A 23,217-nucleotide genomic window follows, 5' to 3' on the forward strand; every position below is an offset into this window, starting at 1 on the left:
CTACACACTAGGGACAATTTTTACATTTACCCAGTCAATTAACCTACATACCTGTACATCTTTGGAGTGTGGGAGGAAACCGAAGATCTCGGAAAAAACCCACGCAGGTCACGGGGAGAACGTACAAACTCCGTACAGACGGCGCCCGTAGTCAGGATCGAACCTGAGTCTCCGGCGCTGCATTCACTGTAAGGCAGCAACTCTACCGCTGCACCACCGTGCATCCGTACCGTCTCTGCATCCTTTCCAGTTGACGGATGGAACACAAAAACAAAGCTAGGAACGCGTGCCCCGGTCAAAGTAGATGTATGTCATTTATATGTAATCTGGAATATGTGAGTTGGCAGGGATTGAAGTGGAATACATTGATCAGCAGAACTCTTTTATTAGTTACACTGCTGCAGATAGAAAACCTCTACAAACGGCGACCACGGCGGCCCCCCTTCCTGCGTGTGCTGTCTGATGGGATGGGAGTCACATCCTCTGTGGAAAGAACAGGAACACAGTCAGAGGATTGGAGCAGGCAGGGAGAGTTGGGGAGACTATGGGAGCAGGTCAGGGATGGGGTAGGTAGGGGTGGTGGGGAAAGAGGGGAGACAGGGAAGAGTGGCAGATGGAAAGAAAGTATCAATCATCTAGTTTTAAATACAGCAAACACAAAGTTCACAAGCCAAACCAGCCTAGTGGTTACTTCTCACCATTTAATCAACATCCACACTATTTAATTTTTTTACTGGACCTCATTGATTGATCATAGAAAGACACCACACGGAAACAGGCCCTTCAATACAATACACAATAGGTGCAGGAGTAGGCCATTCGGCCCTTCGAGCCAGCATCACCATTCAATGTGATCATGAACCGACCACCAATCGCCCGTTCATACTAGTTCCATTTTATCCTACTTTCTCATCCACTCTCTACACACTTGGGTCAATATACCGAGGGCCAATTAACCTACAAACCCGCACGTCTTTGGGATGTGGGAGGAAACCGGAATACCCAGAGGAAACCTACAGGGTCACAGGGAGAAGGTACAAACTCCAAGCAAAGTGAGGTTGGAGCCCAGGTATCTGGTGCTGTGAGGCAGCATGCCAGGGATGTTGACAAGTTGGGTGTCATTTGTACAAAGTCCTTTCCCCTTGAATCAGTGGCAGATCAACCAGAGGGCAAACCAGGAGAATGTTTAAATTGCTGTTGGGTGGAGTTTTCTGCCCGAAAGGTCAATGAGAGCAGAATCAATGGAAATTGATTTTGAAAGTAAGTTGGGAAAGTACTGAAAGGAAATATCTAGTGTTCTACTGGGAAAGGGATCGGAGAGATTCAATGAGCTAAATCACCTCTTTACATCGTACAACATTTTTGCTGGTCTTTTGTTCTATATTGAGATCATGCTTTCTCCAGTAGAAGCACTGGTGTCCAATTCATTAAACACCCTTCTTTCTCTTCCCCCGCGTCCTTTTCTGCACATCCATACGCCTATCCAAAAGTCTCTTAAAGGTCACTATCGTATGTGTCTACACCACCAACCCGGGCAGCAAGTTCCAGGCATCCACCACCCTGTGTAAAAAAAACGTGCCCCGCACATCTCCATTTAACTTGCCCCTCTCTCCTGACGCTGTGCCATCTAGTGTTGGACATTTCCACTCTGGGAAAGGGGCTCTGACTGACCACCCCATCATCATTTTATTACTTCTTATCAAGTCTGCCTGCCAGGCAAGAGGCACAGAAGTGTGAAAACACACAACAGATTCAGGAACCGTTTCTTCCCAGCTGTTATCAGGCAACTGAACCATCACATCGACAACTAGAAAGCAGTCTCAAGCTATTATCTACCTCATTGGAGATGCTTGGACTATCTTCAATTGAACTTTACCTTGCACGAAACCTTATTGCCTTTATCCTGTACCTGTACACTGTGGAAGGCTTGATTGCAATCACGTATAGTCGTTCTGCTGAGTGGATAGCATGCAACAAAAAGCTTTCCAGCATACCTCGATGCACGTGGCAAGAAATTAACTCCTTGTAGCCAAGGCCCTCTCATCCAGGCAGCATTCTGCTAAAGCTACTCAGCGCCCTCTCCAAAACCTCCAGATTTTTCTTGTCAAGTCAAGTCAAATTTATTTGTCACATACACATACTCGATGTGCAGTGAAATGAGCGACCAGAACTGCATGCAATACTCCACAGGTTGGGTTTATTATTGTCACCTGTACCAAGGTACAGTGAAAAGTGTTTTGTTGCGTGCTATCGAGTCAGATGGTGCTATACATAAACACCATAAAGTCAAACTCAAGTACAATAGGTGGAGCAAAGGGGAAGGGGTAGATTGCAGTACAATAGAAGAGAGATTTAAAATAGTGTGATTGCATGGGATGGTGCTAGATGGCAACACACCAAATGAAAGTTTGGTACAAAGCAAGAAGTTATCAGAGAGCAGGGCACGCAGCGAGAGGGAGCGACGTGCCGGGAACGCTGGAGTTGGTGTACGTGACCTAGCGTCGCCATGAGCCAGGGGTTGCTGACAGACGAGGAGTGGGAAACGTGTTGCTTTGTGCAGGGGGAACGACACCCGTGGCACGGAGCAGCCGGGGTGTAACTTATCCTGCACCCAACCCCAGAGGAGGGGTATCCACATAGCCAAGCACTCACCGATCCGTCCAATCTTCATTCCAGATCGAGCGAGAGCTCTCAAAGCCGACTGTGCCCCAGGTCCCGGTGTCTTGGTCCTGGAAAAGAACATGAAAATGATTCTTTAGAGTTGAGAGACAGCGTGGAAACTGGCCCTTCAGACTACCAAGTCCACGCCAACCAACGATCACTTCCTACACTAGCACTATCCTACACACTAGGAACAATTTACAATTTTACCAAAGCCAATTAACCTAAACCTGCACGTCTTTGGAGTGTGGAAAGAAAACAGAGCACCTTGGAAAACTCACGGTCACATGGAGAACGTACAAACTCCGTATAGACAGTACATGCAACCAGGATTGAACCTGCATCTCTGGCGCTATAAGGCAGCAACTCTACCACTGCACCACTGTGCTGCCCTAATACATGACAATAATAAACCTAAAGCTAAGACCCAATTACATGCCAGTCCCATGGAGATGCTTTGAATGAAATGTACGTGAGCTACCAACCCTGTTAACACGAAATCCTGTTTTTTAAAGCAGGGGGAACGACAACTGCAGCACCAAACAGCAACAATGTACCTTGTCCTGCACTTAATGCAGACCTTCCATTCCATTGGAAAAGCACGGTATGCAGGAAAAATACCATCCTCTCCATCCCACCAATCCCCGAACTCTAGTTTAGTTTAGATACACAGCACGGAAACATGCCCTTCAGCCCACCGAGGAGACACTGACCGTCACTCACCCGTTCCCATTAGTTCCGTTATCCAACTTTCCCATCCATTACCAATTAACCTACAAACCCGCAAGTCTTTTGGATGAGGGAGGAAACCAGATCACCCAGATAAAACCTACGCAGTCACAGGGAGAACGTACAAACAGCACCCTAGTAATGATCGAACCACTCTCTGACGTTGTGAGGCAGCAACTCTACCAGTCTCATCTCAGTCACTGACCTGTTGCCTCCAGTGGCACGTAGTTTTATGTGGAGAGCGGTGATGCCCAGCTCCTTGCACCTCTGGGACACGTCCTGTGCTGCCAGCATGGCAGCGTATGGCGAACTCTCGTCTCTGTCTGCCTTCACCTTCATGCCACCAGTGACACGGCAAATGGTCTCCCTGTGACAATGGAGAAGCTGGGTCACTAAGAGAGATTCCAGGCTCCCGACGAGCAAGGAAACACAAGCCCCTCCAATGACAGATTGTGGCGACGTCCTAGAACCGGTCAGAAGAGCCCATGGACATAACTTGTCCTGGACCAGCCACATTAAAACAGCCAAAAAAGCACACCAACCCTTCTTCTTCCTCAGAGACTTAGGAAGATCAGCACGTCCCCAACAACCCTCACCAACTTCTACAGATGTAGAAAGCATCTTTATCGGGATGCATCACAGCACGGTTTGGGAACAGCTCCACCCTAGACCACAAGAAATTGCAGAGTTGTGGACACAGCCCAGACCATCACACAAACCAACCTCCCTTCCATTGACTCCATGCAGCCTTGGCAAGGCCAACAGCATATTCAAGGATCAGTCGTATCCCAGTCACTCCCTCTTCTTCCCTCTCCCATCAGGCAAGAGGTACAGAAGTGTGAAAACACACACCTCCAGATTCAGGAACAGTTTCTTCCCAACTGTTATTGGGCAACTGAACCAACCTATCAGCAACCAGAGACCGGTCCTGACCTCCCATCTACCTCTTTGGAGACCCTTGGACTATCTTTAATTGTACTTTACCTTGCACTAAACATTATTCCCATTATCCTGTATCTGTACACCGTGGACAGCTTGATTGCCGCCATATATAGTCTGTCCACTGACTGGTTAGCATGCAAAAAATGTTCACTCACTGTACCTCGGTACACATGACTATGAATAAACTCCATCTCTGCCGAGCCACAAGTGATATTTAGTGAGCACGGATATTACTGCCAACTTGGGGACAGCTATCATCAGATGTCTAGGCATAGACACAGTTCAGTCCGAGTCAACCTGTACAGAAAGGTCAGATTCAAGCTGTGCAGTGCGTCAACTACCCCAGCTCTTTGCCAGGGAGAGTCCTTGACTAGAGATGGTTGGTGAATCTGTCCATCATGGAGGTACAAGATGTCATTGCGATGGAGTACTAGTTAGTGACTCCTCTCAGGGTTAGCTACCTGTGCAGCCCCAAGCCAGAACCATAAGACATAAGAGCATAATGAGCAGATTCAGCTCATCGAGTCTACTCCGCTGAATAATGATGGCGGATGTATTTTCCCCTCCTAAAACCATTCTCCTGCCTTCACCCCGTAACCTTTGACACCCTTACTAGTCAAGAATCTGTCAATCACCACTTAAAAAACACCCAATAGATATATCCAGATTCACCACCATCTGGCTAAAGAAATCCCTCCGCATCTCCTTTCTAAAGGCACATCCTTTAATTCTGAGGCTGTTCCCTCCTATCCTAGACTCTCCCAATGTAAATACCCTATCTTCATCCACTCTATCCAGGCCTTTCATTTTTTGGTACCAATGGATGTACGTAGATAAGCCTGTCAGCCGGGGTTGCTAGACTGACGAGGACAAAATGAAACTTTGCTTTCTGCAGGGGGAACGACACCCACAGCACTGAGCAGCCGGGCTGTAACTTATCCTGCACCCTGATGCTGCCTGTAACCCTCACGGCCAGCCAAACCTCTACATCAACATAAAATACTTACAGCTATACAGCAAGGAAAAGGCCCTTTGGCCCGATTTGTCCATGCCAATCAAGATGCCTATCTTCGCCAGTTTAAACGGATCTTTATGCAAGTTCCTGATTTTTTTTTATTCATGGCTGTTGCTTCGTCAAAAAGATCAAGTAAATTGAGGTTGAGTGTCAAGGCAGGTGGGAATAGTATAAATGGAACATGTTCGCCCGCGTGGGCTAGTTGGGTCATGTTTCCGTGCTATATGACAATGACTACCTGGTGCGTACCTCCAGCTATTATACTCCAGAATGCCGGACATGTGATCTGCAGGCGTCGCTGCCTATGAAAGGCAGCCAGCATCATAACAGACCCACACCACCATGTCCAAGCTCTCATTTCACTCCTGCCGTTGGGAAGAAGGTATAGAAGTCTGAAAACCATAACGTCCAGGTTCAGGAACAGCCTCTTCCCAACAACCGCCAGGCTCCTGAAACCTGCAAACATAAACTAAACTACCAACCTTCTTTGGTTACTTTAGGGACTTCAGGCTTTGTTTCGTTTTACACTATATTGGGAATTTTTATTTTTGTGAGCTCTTTTTGTCTGTCTATTATATCGTTGGACTTTAGAGATAGTCTTGGATAGACTTGGAAACAGTCGCTTGGGCCCACTGAGTCCGCGCTGACAATTAAACGCGACGTATTTCTGCGCAATCTTTTACTCACTTGCCAGACAGGTCTGTCACATGGACAAACGTATCGTTGAAGGAAGCGAAGATGTGGCAGACGCCAAAGACGTTCTCGCCCTCAGCCACCTGTGGTCCAAGACTGATCACCTGCTCCTCCTTCTTCTCCTTTCCCTTCCGGGGAGCCATTCTGAAAGCAGGTTGAAGAGCGGCAATTTAGCGTGAGCGTGGAACGTGATGCAGACACTTCACATCCGAGGATATCCCCAGACGCTGCACAAACTACTCCAGACAAGGCATCACAACACGGCAGACAAGAAGGATACTGCTAGATCCCATTGACAAAAACACGGAATTGGAGTAAGGATCAGTAAGGGAATCAGGGGAACTTAGGAGTCCTTGAATACTCAAAGATGAATACTTCCAGCTTCTCTCTCATTGTCTCTCAAAGTTGTAAAGAAGTCATACGGTATGCTTGCCTTCATCAGTCACGGCATTGCGTATAAGGGTCAGGAAGTCATGTTACAGCTTTATAGGAAAGATAAACACAAAGTGCTGCAGTAACTCAGTGGGTCAGGCAGCATCTCTAGAGAACATGAATAGGTTTCAGGTCAGACCGTTCTTCTGACAGAATGTATGGGGGAGAAAGCTGGTAGAGATGCTGCCTAACCCACCGAGTTACTACTGCATTGTCTTTCCTCAACAAACAAATGCTCCACACTTCTATAGGTAAAGCATATGTCAGAGGTTATGTGGAGAAGGCAGGAGAATGTGGTTAGGAGAGATAGATCAGCCATGATTGAATGGTGAGGTCGAATTTGATGGGCTGATTTGCCTAATTCTACTCCTATTTCTTGTGACCTAGTTACCAGAACTAAAGCTATGACCTAACAAGAACTGAACATATTGAACTTCGAGGATAACTTCTCTACTCTTATATTCAATGCCTTGGCTCAAGGGAAAGCATCCCATTTACCTCCTGAACCACCTAGTCTATCTGCCCAGTTATTATTAAGGATCTGTCAACACCAAAGATTCTGTTCCTCCAAACTTCTCAACTCACTCCCATTTCATTTTGTAGCATCTTCCCAGCTTTACTGCAAACTGATCCACCACATTTATACATAACAACTGGCATCATGTTTAATTGAGTGAGGGAGACACAATCAACACCGTATAAAATACAGAAACCAAGACGGGAAGCATTGAGAGGGATATGGGCCAAATGCAGACATGTGGGACTAGCCTAATATGCCAACTTGGTCGGCATGGACAAGGTGAGCCAAAGGGCCTGGTTTTGTGTTGTGCAGCTCAATGATTGCTTGGGATAACATACAAGAGCGAACTCTCACTATCCCAGTTCATGTGACACAATGAACCAGACGAGTCTGCCCACCTCCTATCCATGCCGCCCACCCACTTTCCCCTCTCGCTCCTGCAACCTCACTCCCTCCCCTCACCATCCTTTCTCCCTTCCACACCTCTGGGATTCCAGAGAAAACAATCCATATTTAATCCAACCTCTCCTTTGTAACCATTACCCTCTCATCCAGGCATCATTCAGGTAAACCTCCTCTGCACTCTCTCCAAAGCCTCTACATCCTACCTGTAATGGGGCGACCACAACTGCACACAATTATTTCATTTCCTGTTGGTAACAAACAGTAACAGCAACTAATTAGTATTTTTCCACATGCAATCCCTGTTACTAAGTACCTGCCCACCAATTTCAGCTTTGTAAGTTTAAAGATTTGTGTTTAAGTTTGCCTTTGCCACATATACTGAGGTACAGTGAAAAGCCTTTTGTTGTAGCTATCCAATCGGATAATGCTATATGTAAACACATTAAAGTCAAAGTGAAGTGCAATAGGTGGAGCAAAGGTGAAGGGTAGATTGCAGTACTATAGAAGAGAAATTTAAAAGGGTAGAGTGATTGTATGGGATGGTGTTCGATGGCAACATTCCAAATGAAGGGATGGTACGAAACAAAAAGCCACCCCAGAGAGCAGGACTCCCAGCGAGAGGGAGCAACATGTTGGAAACGCTGGAGTTGGTGTACGTGACCTAGCGTCCCCATCAGCCAGGGGGTTGCTGGCAGACAAGGATAGTGGGAAACGTGTTGCTTTGTGCAGGGGGAACGACATCCGTGGCACGGAGCAGCCAGGGTGTAACTTATCCTGCACCAGAACCGCGCGCAAATTCAGCCCAGCCAAGGTCCTATAGAGCTGTATCCTTCCTCACGTCCCCCTTTCCACCCTCCAACTCTTATCTACCTGCATGTGATCCCTATCCCTCCATTTGCCTCTTAAACATAACTACCATATCTACCTGTGTGTAAAAAAAACTATTCCACATATCTCCTTTAAACTTTGCCCCCCTCACTGCATGCCCCCCAGTCCACCTTGGAGTTAATGGTTCTGACTGTCTATCCTATCTATGCCTCTCAAAATATACATTTCTTCAGGTCTCCCATCAAACTCCAGATAAAACAATCCAAGCCTGTCCAACCTCTCTCTGTAGCTGAAACCCTCTAAACCAGGCATCATTCTGGTAAAACCAGATAGGATACAAAATGCTGGATAACTCACCAGGACAGGTAGCAACAATGGAGAAAAGGAATGGGTACCGTTTTGGGTCAAGACCCTTCTTCAAAAAAGGGTCTCGACCGAAACGTCACCCATTCCTTCGCTAGAGATGCTTTCTGACCCTCTGAGTTGCTCCAGCATTTTGTATCTACCTTCGGTTTAAATTAGCATCAGCAGTTCCTTCCCTTATCATTCTGATAAACCTCCGCTGTAAAGAAGCCTCCTCTTTCCTCTAATGGAGCAACCCAAATGTGCAATACTCAACCCCCCCCAGCCTAACCAACATCCGATACAGCTGCACCCCCCCCCCCCCCCTCCATTTCTGCTCTTCCTTCATTTCTTCTCCCCTCCCCAAACCAACCAACGTCCTATAATGTTCCATCCCGACCCGACCCTCATCCGCACCCTCTCTCTCCCCCTCACTCCCTATTTCTCCCCGCTCCACTGCCCCGCCGCCGCCGCCACGTCCCAGCCCGTAGAGTAGGCCGCGGCCACCGCGCCATCCACCCTCTCCCTCACCGCGGCCCCACTGCGCCATCGCTGCCGTCCGCGGCCCAATACGGATGGCAGCGGGTGTGGGGAAGGATGCTGGTGGCGCTGGGGTCGGCGGGCTGGCCGGGACGCGGGGCCCGGCCTCGATGGACGCGGATCCTCCGCCGCCGTCTCCTCTCACCTGCGTCTCGTCCCGCGGAGCGGCCGCAAAGAGGGAGGGTAGGGGCCCGGCGCCGCGCACTGCCTCACGGGAGGCACGGCACGACGCAACGAGACGTGACGTAACGTAACGTAACGTAACGCGCCCCTCCTCCGCAGAAACTACACATTTTTACATCGCAGCTACAACGGCGGCTTTAAAACATCTCAGCAATTGATTTTCATTTCACTGGAGTAAAAATGAAGTGAATTCAGATCTTAAATTGTTCCCCTCACGACTGCCCCGCACAAAGATGGCGACCGCAGCGGGGCAGCTCAGGGCTGCGGATGGCGACCGCAGCGGGGCAGCTCAGGGCTGCGGATGGCGACCGCAGCGGGGCAGCTCAGGGCTGCGGATGGTGACTGTGGACAAAGCAGTGCCGCAGCGAAATTGACACAGCGAGAGTCAATTGTTCTATCCGGGTTTTCCATAGATGCTGCCTTGGCCTGACCCATTGAGTTACTCCAGCACTTTCTGTCTTTTCTTTTATGATTAATTGTCCACATGTACTGACAATGCAACAATTCGTACTTGCTGCGGCTTTACAGGCCTGTAAAAACACAATAAAAAGCACACAAATATGTGTCCCTACTTGTTCTAAATTGGCGTAGTGTTTGTTCAACATCACTCCCTGGCAACTGGGCAGTAGAGTGATAGAGTCATACAACACAGAAACAGGTCCTTTGGGTAATTCGTTCATGCCAACCAAAATGCCCCATCTATATTTGGCACATATCCCTCAGCCTTTCCTATCTGTATAGGGCCCTAGTGAGACCGCACCTGGAGTACTGTGTGTAGTTTTGGTCTCCAAATTTGAGGAAGGGTATTCTTGCTATTGAGGGCGTGCAGCGTAGGTTTACTAGGTTAATTCCCGGAATGGCGGCATTGTCGTATGTTGAAAGACTGGAGTGGCTAGGCTTGTATACACTGGAATTTAGAAGGATGAGAGGGGATCTTATCGAACCACATAAGATTATTAACGGGTTGGACACGTTAGAGGCAGGAAACATGTTCCCAATGTTGGGGGAGTTCAGAACCATGGGCCACAGTTTAAGAATAAGGGGTAGGCCATTTAGAACGGATATGAGGAAAAACATTTTCAGTCAGAGAGTTGTAAATCTGTGGAATTCACTGCCTCAGAAGGCAGTGGACGACAAGTCTCTGAATGCATTCAAGAGAGAGCTAGATAGAGCTCTTAGGGATAGCGGAGTCAGGGGGTATGGGGAGAAGGCAGGAACGGGGTACTGATTGAGAATGATCAGCCATGATCACATTGAATGGTGGTGCTGGCTCAAAGGGCTGAATGGCCTACTCCTGCACCTATTGTCTATTGTATACTTGTCCAGGTATCTTTTAAATGTTATTACAGTATATAATAAAGAAATATCCAATTAACCTAAATACTAGTGCAAAATGAAAGTTCATTAGTTCGTACGTTCTGAGTGCAGAAATAGCCCATTTGTCCCATATTGTCTACTCTGCCATTCAATCATGGCTGATCCATCTTTACCTCTCAACCCCATTCTCCTGCCTTCTCCCCATAACCCCTGACACCCTTCAGCTGTTCATACTGTTGGGTTGTGAGCTACAAAAGCAGAATATATTCCTCCAGTTTGCATTTGGCCTCACGCTGGCATGGAGATAGTTTATTGTCACATTTATCGAGTGCAAAGCTATCCTGTCAGCGAAAAGACTGTACATGATTACAATCAAGCCGTCCACAGTGTAAAGATACAGGATAAAGGGAACAACGTTTTTGTTCCAGTAAAGTCCGATTAAAGATAGTTTGACAGTTTCCAATGATGTAGATGGGAGGTCAGGACCACTCTCGAGTAGATGATAGAATGGTTCAGGTGCCTGATAACAGCTGGGAAAAAACTGCCTCTGAAACTGGAGGTGTGCATTTTCACACCTGTACATCTTACCTGATGGGAGAGGTGAGAAGAGACTGGGGATGAGACTGGTCTTTGATTATGCTGGTGGCCTTGCTGAGGCTGCGTGAAGTGTAGATGGAGTCCATAGAAGGGTGGTTGGTTTGCGTTAAGGCCTGGGCTATGCCCATAACTCACTGGAACGGCATCTCATATTTCGCTTGGGCAGCCTTAAACCCAGTGGTATGAATATTGATTTATCTAACTTCAAGTAACCCCTGCATTCCCTCTCTCTCTCTCCCTCCCCATCCAAGTCGCACCTGGCTCTCGTTCTCACCTAACAGCTAAGAAAGGCTTGTTTCCTTTATCATCATTATTTTCTTGCATTTCTTTCATTCATTTGTTCTACTGTATATCTCTCTACATCACTGTCACTATTTCTCATTTTCCTTTCCCCTAACGAGTCTGAAGGGTCTTAACCTGAAACATCACCCATTCCTTCTCACCAGATATGCTGCCAGTCCCGCTGAGTTACTCGAACATTTTGTGTCTATCTTCAGCTTAAACCAGCACCTGCAGTTCCTTCCTACATTCACTGTATTTTCTTGCATTCTAGGATGGAGTTATTGTATTGCCAGGTGTACGTGGATACAGTGAAATATTTTGTTGCATAAGCACAATTTAAAGGTGGTGCAGCGGTAGATGCAACATCTGCATGTCCCACCTACCTGCGTTTGGCCCATGTCCCTCTAAATCCTTCCTATCCATGTACCTGTACCAAATGTCTATTAAATGGTGTTATAGCTCAACTGCCTCCTGTGACAGCTCGTTCTATATACCTACCATCCTCTGTGTGAAAAGCTGCTCCTCGGGTTCTCATTAAATCTTTCCCCTCTCACCCTAAACCTTGGCCAAGCGAGGAGAGGGATGGTGATTTGCGGGGCGATCCAGACGGGGGCAATCCGGACGGAGGCAACGGCTGCAACGGGCCTTTATGGCCAACTGCAGCGGGTAGTTTGAAAATGGCGCCAAAACCTGGCAACTCTTGCACATGGATTCAGTGGGCGGTTTCTATGCATTCAGCACTTAATCGGGAATTGATGTATGGCAATAATCTTACTGATCTGTATGCAAAAAAAGAATATCACTGTACCTTGGTAAAAGTGATAATAAAGGAACCATTGAACCCATGTCCTCTGGTTCTGCATTCCCAATCCTGGGTAAAAGTCTTACCCCTTCAAAATCACGCCATTATTTTTTTACATCTTCCTAACTGAATATGCTGATCCGCAGTTAATGTCAACTTCTCCAAGTGTGAAAAACCCCCAAATTGTAGATGCCTAGAATCAAAATTAAATTACATTTGCCAGCATTTAGTCATAAAATTATATAGAATGGAAACTGTCCCTTCTCCAACTCTTCCTTGCTGACCCAGATGCCCCATCTACACGTTCCATTTACCTGCACTTGGCGCATAATCCCTCCAAACCTTTTCGATCATTTTAAATGTCTTTTAAATTCTATTATCGTACCTGCCTCAATTATTTCCTCTGGCAGCTCTTTACATACATCTCCACCCTGTGTGTGGAAAAAGTTGCCCCTCTGGTTTCTATTAAAACTTTCCCCTCTCATCTTAAACCTATGTCCTCTGGTTTTTGATTTCCCTATACTGGGCATTCACCATATCTATTCCTCTCGTGATTTTGTACACCCCTATAAGATCACCCCCCCATCCTCCTGCTTAACCTCTCCCTGCAGCTCAGGCCCTCGAGTCCTGGCGAGAGTCGGGATAACTAAGAAGGCAGCATAGTGGGTTCTGCCTGAGAACGAGATTTAGTGTTGGGCAGAGCAGCGTATGCACACATCTCACGAGTTTGCTGACAAAACTGTATTGAGGGTGAGGTGTCCACTGGCCATAAGTGTCTTCCTTACCAGTTTAGAACATGGAACAGTACAGTACAGGAGCAGGCCCTTCACCCCAATGTCTCTGCCAAACATGATGCCAAGTTCAACTAAATGCGTAGAAAGGAACTGCAGATGCTGGCATAGTCCAAAGATAGACACAAAGTGCTGGAGTAATTCAGCAGGTCAGGCAGCATTTCTCGAAAAAAAGGATGGGTGACGTTTTGGGTCAGGATCCTTCTTCGGACTGATGAAGTCTTCTCAGACTGACACATTTTCAGTCTGAAGAAGGGTCTTGACCCGAAACCGCACGTCCTATTTCTCCAGAGATGCTGCCTGACCCGCTGAGTTACCCCAGTACTTTGTGTCTATCCAAGTTAACCTAATCTCCTCTGCCTGATCAATATCCCTCCCTTGAATCCGGGAAATCCAAGGGCGGAGCTGCTTCTTGACCAATAATAACTGGTGCAATCCTGGAAATATTAAGACGCTTTCTCGCTCCTGCTCGCCGGACCTGGAACATCTAACTATCTCATGCCGACCATTCTACCTACCCCGGGAGTTCAGCTCGGTGATCATCACAGCTGTCTATATTCCACCGCATGCGGACACCGACGTGGCACTATCGACCCTACACGATGTGATGTGTCAACACCAAAACAAGAACCCTGATGCGGCTGTGCTGGTGGCTGGAGATTTCAATAGGGGGAATCTCAAAAAGGTCATGCCCAACTTCCACCAACACATCACGTGTGTCACCAGGGGGGATAGAACTTTGGACCACTGCTACACGCCGTTCAGGAAAGGCTACAAGGCCGTTTCTCTCCCTCCTTTTGGGAAATCTGACCATGCTGCCATGTTCCTGCTGCCGGAGTATAAACAACGGATAGTACGGGAAGCGACAGTGACGAGGGACGTAAAGCGGTGGTCTGACCATTCAGAGGCCATGCTGCAGGATGCACTGGGCGATGTCGACTGGAATATGTTCCAAGAAAGTTCCAGAGACGTCAGTGAGTTTGCGGAAGCGGTTACGGACCTCATTGCCACAATAGCCGATACCATCATCCCCACGGTAAGGGTCAGGATCTTCCCTAATCAAAAACCCTGGGTGGACAGGTCTATTCGTGTGGCCTTGAATGCTCGCACCGCTGCTTACAACTCTGGCCTGGCATCCGGCAATATGGACAACTACAAGGGAGAGTCCTACCGACTGCGAAAGGCAGTGAAGGATGCAAAAAGGAGATACCGGGACAAGATGGAGTCACAGATGGAGCAGCAGGACACCAGGCGCCTTTGGCAGGGGCTACGGACAATAACTAGCTACAGGTCCAGCACCCCCTCAAACGGAAGTGCCGGCTCCTCCTTAGCTGATGACCTGAACTCTTTTTATGCACGGTTTGAGACGGGTAACACCACCAGCTCGCCGTCTAAAAACAGCACCAAAGGGGCGCTGGTTAGCGAGGCTGGAGGGGGATCCACCGCCGGGGATGTGCACACATTCTCGGTGTCCGAGCATGAGGTGAGGTGAGGTGGGCTCTGACGCGTGTGAACACGAGGAAAGCTGGAGGCCCAGATGGTATATCTGGGCGGGTACTAAAGTCTTGTGCTACTCAGCTTGCTCCAGTGCTCACCACAATATTCAACCTCTCCTTGGCCAAGTCCGTGGTCCCTGCATGCTTCAAAAGATCCATCATTGTACCGGTGCCAAAGAATGCCTCTCCAGCGTGTTTAAATGACTACCGACCGGCGGCCCTCACCTCGGTTGTCATGAAATGCTTTGAGAGGCTATTCAAGAAGCACATCTGCGCCCTCCTTCCTCGCAACATGGACCCGCTACAGTTCGCATACCGTCCGAACAGGTCAATGGATGATGCGGTCTCCCAGGTTCTGCACACCGCTCTCTCATCTGGACAGCCGGGGGGGCTATGTGAGGATGCTGTTCATTGACTTTAGTTCAGCATTCAACACAATAGTCCCCAGCAGACTGGTTGAGAAGCTGCTGGAACTGGGGATTAGCATCCCTCTGTGTGCCTGGGTCCTGGACTTTCTCACCGCCAGGCCCCAAGTGATCAGGATGGGGGAACACACATCTAGCTCCCTCACCCTGAACATAGGATCCCCCCAGGGTTGCGTCCTTAGCCCCCTACTGTACTCCCTGTACACACATGACTGTGGGGCCAGGTTCAGCTCAAACTCCATCATCAAGTTTGCTGATGACACTGTGGTGGTGGGCCGGATCTCCAACGATAAGAAGGCCTACCGGGAGATGGTGGCTGATCTGGCACTCTGGTGTCAGGACAATAGCCTCCTCTTGAATGTCACTAAAACGAAGGAGCTGATTGTGGACTTCAGAAGGGCTAAACATCCAAGGACGTACACGCCACTGGAGATAAATGGGTCTAGTGGATAGGGTGAGCAGTTTTAAATACTTGGGAGTCCGCATCACAGAGGATCTGACGTGGGCAACGCACATTGCCGCACTGGTGGGTAAGGCAAAGCAGCGCCTTTACCACCTCAGACAACTGAGGAAATTGAGAGTGTCTCTGAGGATCCTTCATTGCTTCTACTCTGGGGCTGTAGAGAGCATCCTGTCCGGCAACATTACAGTCTGGTTTGGGAACAGCACTGCCCAGGACAGGATGGCCCTGCAGAGAGTAGTGCGTTCGGCAGAACGCACCATGGGAACTACACTCGTCCCCCTGCAGGACCTATACATCAGGAGGTGCAGATCCAGAGCAAGCAAGATCATGAGGGACCCCTGCCACCCCAGTAACGGACTGTTCCAGATGCTACGATCAGGCAAACGTCTCCGCTGTCACGCTGTCAAAACGGAGAGGATGAGACGGAGTTTCTTCCCACAGGCCATCAGGACTGTCAACTTGTATAACTCCAGAGACTAAATTTTTGTCTACACTATTTATTTTTAGTAACTTATTAACTTATTATATGCTGTAACTGTAATTCTTTTTTGTGCACAATCCGCAGGCATTTCATTTCACTGCACATCGTGTATGTGTATGTGACAAATAAATTTGACTTGACTTGACTTGCCTGCATATCCAACGGTCAATGGTTCTTTACTGTCACATGTACCGAGGTAGTGAAATTACTATTTTGAGTACAGTTCAGTGAAGTATTACTATATATCAGCACAATCAGAGATTAATTACAAAGTGTATAGAAATAGATCACTGAGACAATATACACGAGTCATATGCCTATTGCTGCCTTGTAGACCCGGGTTCAATCTGACTAAGGGTGCTATCTGTACAGAGTTCGTACGTTCTGCCTGTGAACGCATGGGGTTTCTCTGGGTGTTCCGGTTTCCTCCCACATCCCAAAGACTTGCAAGTTTCAGTTAAATCCAGTAAATTGTCCCTAATGTGTAGGATGGAACTAGTGTACGGGGTGATTGATAATCGGCGTGGACTCAGTGGGCCGAAGGGCCTGTTTCTACATTGTATCCCTAAACTAAACTAAATGAACATCACTAACTGTATACCAGGAAGCAGGGCCGTCTTAACGCATGGGCCTGATGGGCACTTGCCCGGGGGCCCACGAGCATAGGGGCCCCATGCTGATCTGTGTATGTTAAGTGACTTGCAATAAATAAATACTACTTTAAAAATGTAGGTTCAATAAGTGCTTTTTTCGCAACATTTTCAGTCACTAAGTGCTTCTCACAGCGATCTGTAAGTGCTTTTCGCAACAATGTAGCACTCTAAGTCCATCGCTAAGTGCTTTTCGCCGGCACGACAGGGGGGGGGCTGGTAGGGAAAGGGGGTTGGGGGAGAGTAATGGTAGGGGCCCCAGTACACTGCTTTGCCCGGGGGCCCATAATGCTGTAAAAACGGCCCTGCCAGGAAGTGAATATAAATTATTACAGGAAATGAATATGTTATAGAGTCGTATAGTATGAAAACCGGCCCTTTGGCCCAACTTCCCCATGCTAACCAGGATGCCCCTTCTAGTCCCTCCTGCCTGACGTTAAAACACAGCTCACGGAGTTATAAATCAAAGTGTGTGTGTGTAATAAAGAGACAACTCACACTCCAGTTACTGTTTCATTCAATTGTAAAAGTATTATCCTTATAGCTGGTGAGTAAATTATAAGGTATTTAAAATTACAGATTTAAAACACTATTGTTAATAAATTACCAATACAATGGTTTTTCCAAAAATTTGTACAGTGTAAACTTCAACTTTCATGTTATTTTCATTGTTTGTTGTTTCTTAAACACAGATCCAGTGACAGAGAAGATGTACTTGAGGGAGATGTTGACACACACCGTCGTCCATTGCTCGGAAGGGTGTGTGGGAGGGAATATTTATCGCACAGAAGCAGCTACGAAATCCTTCGAAGAGGATCCGTTCCCAGAGTTCATCCAGAGAGAAGCACCGTTGATCAGCAGCTCGTTCGAGCAGGAGGTAACGTTGGCTTTCCATGGAACCATTTTCTCTCTCCTTTACCCGCACGTCAGGTTTCTCTCGGTACCTTTGCCTGCCTGAGGACAAAGTCTTCACTGCACACTCCTCATTCCCTTGCCACCCTAACCTACAGCAACCTCACTGAACGAGAGAGCGTCTACTCAGCCCAAGCTGTTGTCCGTAGACAAGACCATCACACACAACAATAGTGCTCCCACCACCAGACTCTTGTGGATATGATTGAGGTTCATACCATAAGTCATAGGAGCAGAATTAGGCCATTCAGCCCATCAGGTCTACTCCACCATTCAATCGTGGCTGATCTATCTTTCCATCTCAACCCCATTCTCCTGCCTTCTCCCTTTAATCCCAGACACCCTTACTAAACAAGAACCTGTCAATCTCCACCTTTAAAATACTCAATGACGGCCAAGATGTTCCATCTACGCTGGTACCACCCGCCCACGTTTGGCCCATGTCCCTCCGAACCTATGAAGGTGTCAGGTCTTTTAAGTGTTTCTCTGGACATCCATGTGTCATGGTGGTAAAGCACAGAAATGGGCCCTTCAGCCCACCATGCCCATGCTGACCCATTTGCCCATTTAAACTGCCCTGTTTGTCTGCATTATGTCAAATAGTGTCATGGAGACATAAAGCACAGAAACAGGCCCTTTGGCCCATCTTGCCAATGCCAACTAAGATGACCCCATCTACATTGGTCCCACCTGCCCACATTTACCCCATACCCTCTAAACTTTTCCTTTCCGTGTCCCTGTCCAAATGTCTTTTAAATGTTGTTATAGTACCTGCCTCAACTACCTCCTCTGGCAGCTCATTCCATACACCCACCACCCTCATGTAAAAAAGTTGCCCCTAATGTTCCTATTAAATCTTTCCCCTCTCACCTTAAACCTGTGTCCTCTGGTTCTTGTTTCCCCTACCCTGGGTAAAAGACTGTGCATTTGCCCTATCTATTCCCCTCATGATTTCACACACAGAATATTGCCAAAAATAATTTTCCCACTGTTGCTTGCATGGTCCCATTGTACATTAAATAAATTGTAAGTCACCTCTGGTACAGTAAAATAATTCAACACCACCCACCTGCCTTCAGCGCTGTGTGAAGGCTCGGGCTTAACATTCTATCGGTCTTTTTCTTTTATCTGAGCAATCGTTCAAATGCTTGTGCGGAATGAGGCAATCATTTTTTTGGGAGGGAGAACACAAAAAGTATTTCAATCGAAGACCTGTCGGGGGTTGACACAAGCCCCTGGGAAAACTCTGAACACTAGACTGAGGCTGAATCTTGACTGGGAAGATGAATTAGTCTTTGTCCCCAATTATATGCACCCTTCACACAGAGTAATTACATCAAGTCACTGATTCAAAGTCACCAGACATTAGAAAGCTTCTGTGGAGACCAATCTCAAATAGTCTGTAATAGTTTTCTGTAAAACAGTCATATTGGTTGTTTAAACATTAATACAAACCTAACGAGGAGGACGAGGGAAGGAGAGTAGACGACTTGGACTTTAGTGGCAATGTTACAGGTGAGAGTAGGGAAATAGTGGTCATTTTGTTTCTCTACACCAGCCTGGTCCTAGAGTGCATCTGTTGGTGCCCTTTAGCAGAAGGGCTCTTGTCGCTCAGAGCCCCCTGTTGCAAGGAGTCCCTGTGCTCCTGTCCCATTGTAAGCCCTTGTGAAAGGACAAGTGCGATAGTTTTCACCACAGAAGCTCCCCGGGGTGGGGGGAGTCAATTCATTGAAACTCTGTTGAGACAACTTCTTCTGAGCTACGTTGTGCAAGGTGTGGTTGGGATGGGGTAGTTGGGATGGGATGGATTAGTTGGGATGGGGTGGTTGGGATGGGATGGTTGGGATGTGGGTGGATGGGATGAAGGCAGTTTGGATGTGGGTGGATGGGATGGGGGTGGATGGGATGTGGGTGGATGGGATGGGAGTGGAAGGGACGTGGGTGGATGGGATGGAAGTGGTAGGGATGGGGGAAGAGGGAGGGGGAGAAGTAGACAAGAGCCCTCCTTGGTTGAAATTGTAGCATTAACCATGTTGGAGAACCAAAGATATCTCTGTAATGCTCTCTCAGAAAGGCCTGGGACTGTAAAAAGAAAAGGGAAGGACAAGGACTGTAACCAGCATCAAGGCACGGCAATACATCATAAAGTCGTAGAGTTGAAACTGGCGCCAAATCTGGCGGCTCTGTATACTGTCTCAGTGTACTACTGCTCTACACGTACTGTATTTGAAATGCTTATCTAAGATGTATCTAAGAGCTTATGTAGAGTGATACTTGTACTAAACTGCATACAAAAATAAATTGCACTGTACCTCGGTACATAAGTCCATAAGTTATAGGAGCAGAATTAGACCGTTCGTCCCATCGGGTCTATTCCACCATTGAATCGTGGCTGATCGATCTTTACCTCTCAACATGTGACAAGTAAAGTACCATTGAAAGAACCCTTGAGTCTTTAAACTTTAGACCTTAGAGATACAGTGCGGAAACACGCCCTTCGGCCAACCAGGTCCATGCCAACCAGCGGCCTATACACTTACACTATCCTACACATTCAGGACAATTTACAATTTTACCAAAGCCAATGAACCTACAAACCCACACTTCTTTGGAGTTTGGGAGGAAACTAGAGCACCCGGAGAGCACTTAAGCAGGTCGCGGGGAGAACGTACAAATCCTATACAGACAGCACCCATAGTCAATATTGAAACCGGGTCTCTGACTCAGTATGTCAGCAGCTCTATCGTTGTGCTAGTGTGCCGCCCACAAACATACATGGAACAGGCTGTTCGGCCCACCTTGCCGACTAAGATGCCCGATCTACACTAGTCCAATATGCCCGCGTTTGGCCCATATCCCTCTAAACCTTTCTTGTCCATGTACCTGTCCAAATGTCTTTTAAATATTGTTATAGTACCTGCTTCGACTACCTCCTCTGGCCAATCATTCCATACACCCACCACCCTCTGTGTGCGCAATAAAAGATTAAAAGAAGGATGAGAGGGAATCTCCTTGAGACCAACTAAATGAATAGAGGCAGTGTCGCAGCAGGTGGAGCCGCTGCTTCACAGCGCCGGAGATCCGGGTTCGATCCTAACAACGTGCACTGAGTTTGTACCTTCTCCCTGTCACCACGTGGGTTTTCTCTGGCTGCTCCGGTTTCTCCCACATCCCAAAGACGTGCGGGTTTGTAGATTAATTGGCCTCAGTAACCTCTAGTGTGAGGTTGGATAACTAGTGTGAACAGGTGATCAATTGTCAGCATGGACTCGGTGGCCTGAAGAGTCTGTTTCCATGCTGTATCTCTAAATTAAACTGAACTAAACTACACTAATAAAGGGCTTAGATAAATTGGATGTGGATGATGATGTTTCCAGTAGTGGGGGAGTCTAGGAGCAGAGGGCACAGCCCCAGAATAAAAGATCAAAAGCTTTAGAATGGAGATGAGGAGGGATTTCTTTAGTTAGAGGGTGGTGAATCTGTGGAACTCATCGCCGCAGACAACGGTGGAGGCCAAGTCATCAGGTATTTTTAAAGCGGAGATTGGTAGGTTCTTCATTAGAAAGGATGTCTAATCCTTTCTAATGAAGGATTATGGGGAGAAAGGTTATGGGGAGAAGGCAGGAGAAAGGGGTTGAGAGGGAAAGACAGATCAGCCATGATCAAAAGGTGGAGCAGACTCGATTGGCCGAATGGCCTAATTCTGTTCCAATGTTTTATTGTCTTATGGTTTGTAAGGAAGCCGAGACATACGTATGTCAACTAAGAAACTCGGGTGAAATAGCAGTGGGCATCTTGACTGATGATCTGAATCAGGACATGGAGGAACTTCAGATACACACGGAACATAGAGTACAGTACAAGACTGTTCCGTTGCTGCTTAGGGATGTGCAGGTCGGTTCAAGAACGTGCCGGCAAGGAACTGTTCCTAAGTAACTGTTCCCGTGGACCTGAGGGCATCGGGTTAGTCTTTTTGCACTATTATTGTTTGTTTGTTTTTATGAGTATGTATGGATATGTTCTGAATGTGTGTTTATATATGTATAATAATATAATAATAATATATAATAATAATATAATAATAATATTCATTTATTGTCGTTGCAACAAGTGCAACGAAATTAAAAAATAGCAATCCTGACGGTGCGTAAAAAACATATATGCAATAAATGCAAAACAAATAAATACCAATATATTAAATACAAAAGTTTTAACAGTGTGACCTATTGCAGAAAGTAGTGTTCAGTTCTCGTATGGCCCTGGGGTAAAAACTGTTCTTGAGTCTGTTTGTTCGGGATTTGATTGACCTGAAACGTCGACCAGAGGGCAGAAGAACAAACAGACGGTGGCCGGGGTGGGATTGGTCTTTTATTATTTTTCCTGCTCTACTGATTTCCACACACATATAATATAAATAATATATATATATATAAATTATACATATGAATTACGCACAATATATATATATATATACACACATCCATATATATATATGTCTGAAGGGTCTCGACCCGAAACCTCACCCATTCCTTCTCTCCAGAAATGCTGCCTGCCCCCCGCTGAGTTACTCCAGCATTTTGTATCTACCCTCGATTTAAACCAGCATCTGTAGTTCTTTCCTACACATATATATATATATATATATGCACACACATAGATATATAGATGTATATACTGAACTTTAAAAAAATGTATTCCATTGTTTACATTGTACTAGTGTACTATGTTATATCTGTTGTGCTGATGTAAGGAAGAATTTCATTGTGCTGTTTGGGACCAATGACAATAAGACATTCTTAACTCTTGATGCTGGGAAAGATCCCAACTTTCTCCCTTTACAATGGGGCTACACAGTGGCGCAGCTGGTAGAGCTGCTGCCTCATAGTCCCAAAGACCCAGGTTCCATCCTGACCTTGGGGGGGGGGGGGGGGGATGTGTGTGTGTGTGGAGTTTGCATGTTCTCCATGTGACCACGTGGGTTTCCTCTGGATGCTCCAGTTTCCTCCCACATCCCGAAGATGTTTATCCCATTCTTTATCTTATCACGGAACCTGTGTAGAAGAGACCCTTCGGCCCACAATGTGTTGAACATGATGACTGGACCATCTCATATCTGCGTGTACATAATCCATTTCTCTCCATATCCATGTGCCTATCCAAAAGACTCTTAAGCATCACGATGATATCTGCCTGTACCACCACCCCAGGCAGAGCGTTCCAGACTTCCACCACCCTCTATGTAAAAAACGTGCCCCGCACATCTCCTTTAAATTTTCCCCCTCTCACCTTAAAGCTATACCCTCTAGTGCTGGATATTTCTGCCCTTGGAAAAAGGTTCTGACTGTCTACCCAATCTATACTATACTAGTTGTATGTTATCCCACTTTGCCATCCACTCTACACTAGGGGGCAATTTCCAGAGGGCCGATGAACCTACAAATCTGCACGTGTTTTGGTATGTGGGAGAAAACCAGCAGCAGGTTCCAGGTCCCCACCACCCTCTAAACTGCATGCAAGACTCCAAATGCAGCCTGACCAAAGCCCATAAAGCTGCACCATGAATCTTCTGGAGCTCGTGTAAGTTGGTGCTTGGGAAGGTTGGGTACGTACATCATTGTCCATCTCGGGGTACTTCCGCCCCTTGCTCTTGCCCAGGCATTTCGTTTTATTGCTGTCGAAGAGCTGACACCAGAAACCTTTCTTGGGGTCAA

The 23,217-nt window shown here is 47.0% G+C and overlaps 1 protein-coding gene across 4 annotated transcripts; it reads right to left on the reverse strand.

The window, feature by feature from the left end:
• Positions 1–365: 365 nt before the first annotated feature.
• Positions 366–23,201, reverse strand: rps14 (ribosomal protein S14). 4 transcript variants are annotated; one of them, XM_078411676.1, is made up of 5 exons: positions 23,117–23,201; positions 6,035–6,184; positions 3,596–3,757; positions 2,653–2,729; positions 366–483 (listed from the first exon to the last, which is right to left on the reverse strand). In XM_078411676.1, exons 1-5 carry the CDS (start codon positions 23,119–23,121, stop codon positions 416–418), a joined length of 462 nt encoding a protein of 153 aa, XP_078267802.1. In that variant the 5' UTR covers positions 23,122–23,201; the 3' UTR covers positions 366–415. The 4 variants fall into 4 exon arrangements, with proteins under 4 accessions (XP_078267802.1, XP_078267803.1, XP_078267804.1 ...); XM_078411677.1 differs by lacking the exon at positions 23,117–23,201 and adding an exon at positions 9,253–9,330; XM_078411678.1 differs by lacking the exon at positions 23,117–23,201 and adding an exon at positions 9,099–9,230.
• Positions 23,202–23,217: the final 16 nt, after the last annotated feature.

This window comes from Rhinoraja longicauda, chromosome 14 (assembly GCF_053455715.1).
Source record: "Rhinoraja longicauda isolate Sanriku21f chromosome 14, sRhiLon1.1, whole genome shotgun sequence".
NCBI lineage: Eukaryota > Metazoa > Chordata > Chondrichthyes > Rajiformes > Arhynchobatidae > Rhinoraja > Rhinoraja longicauda.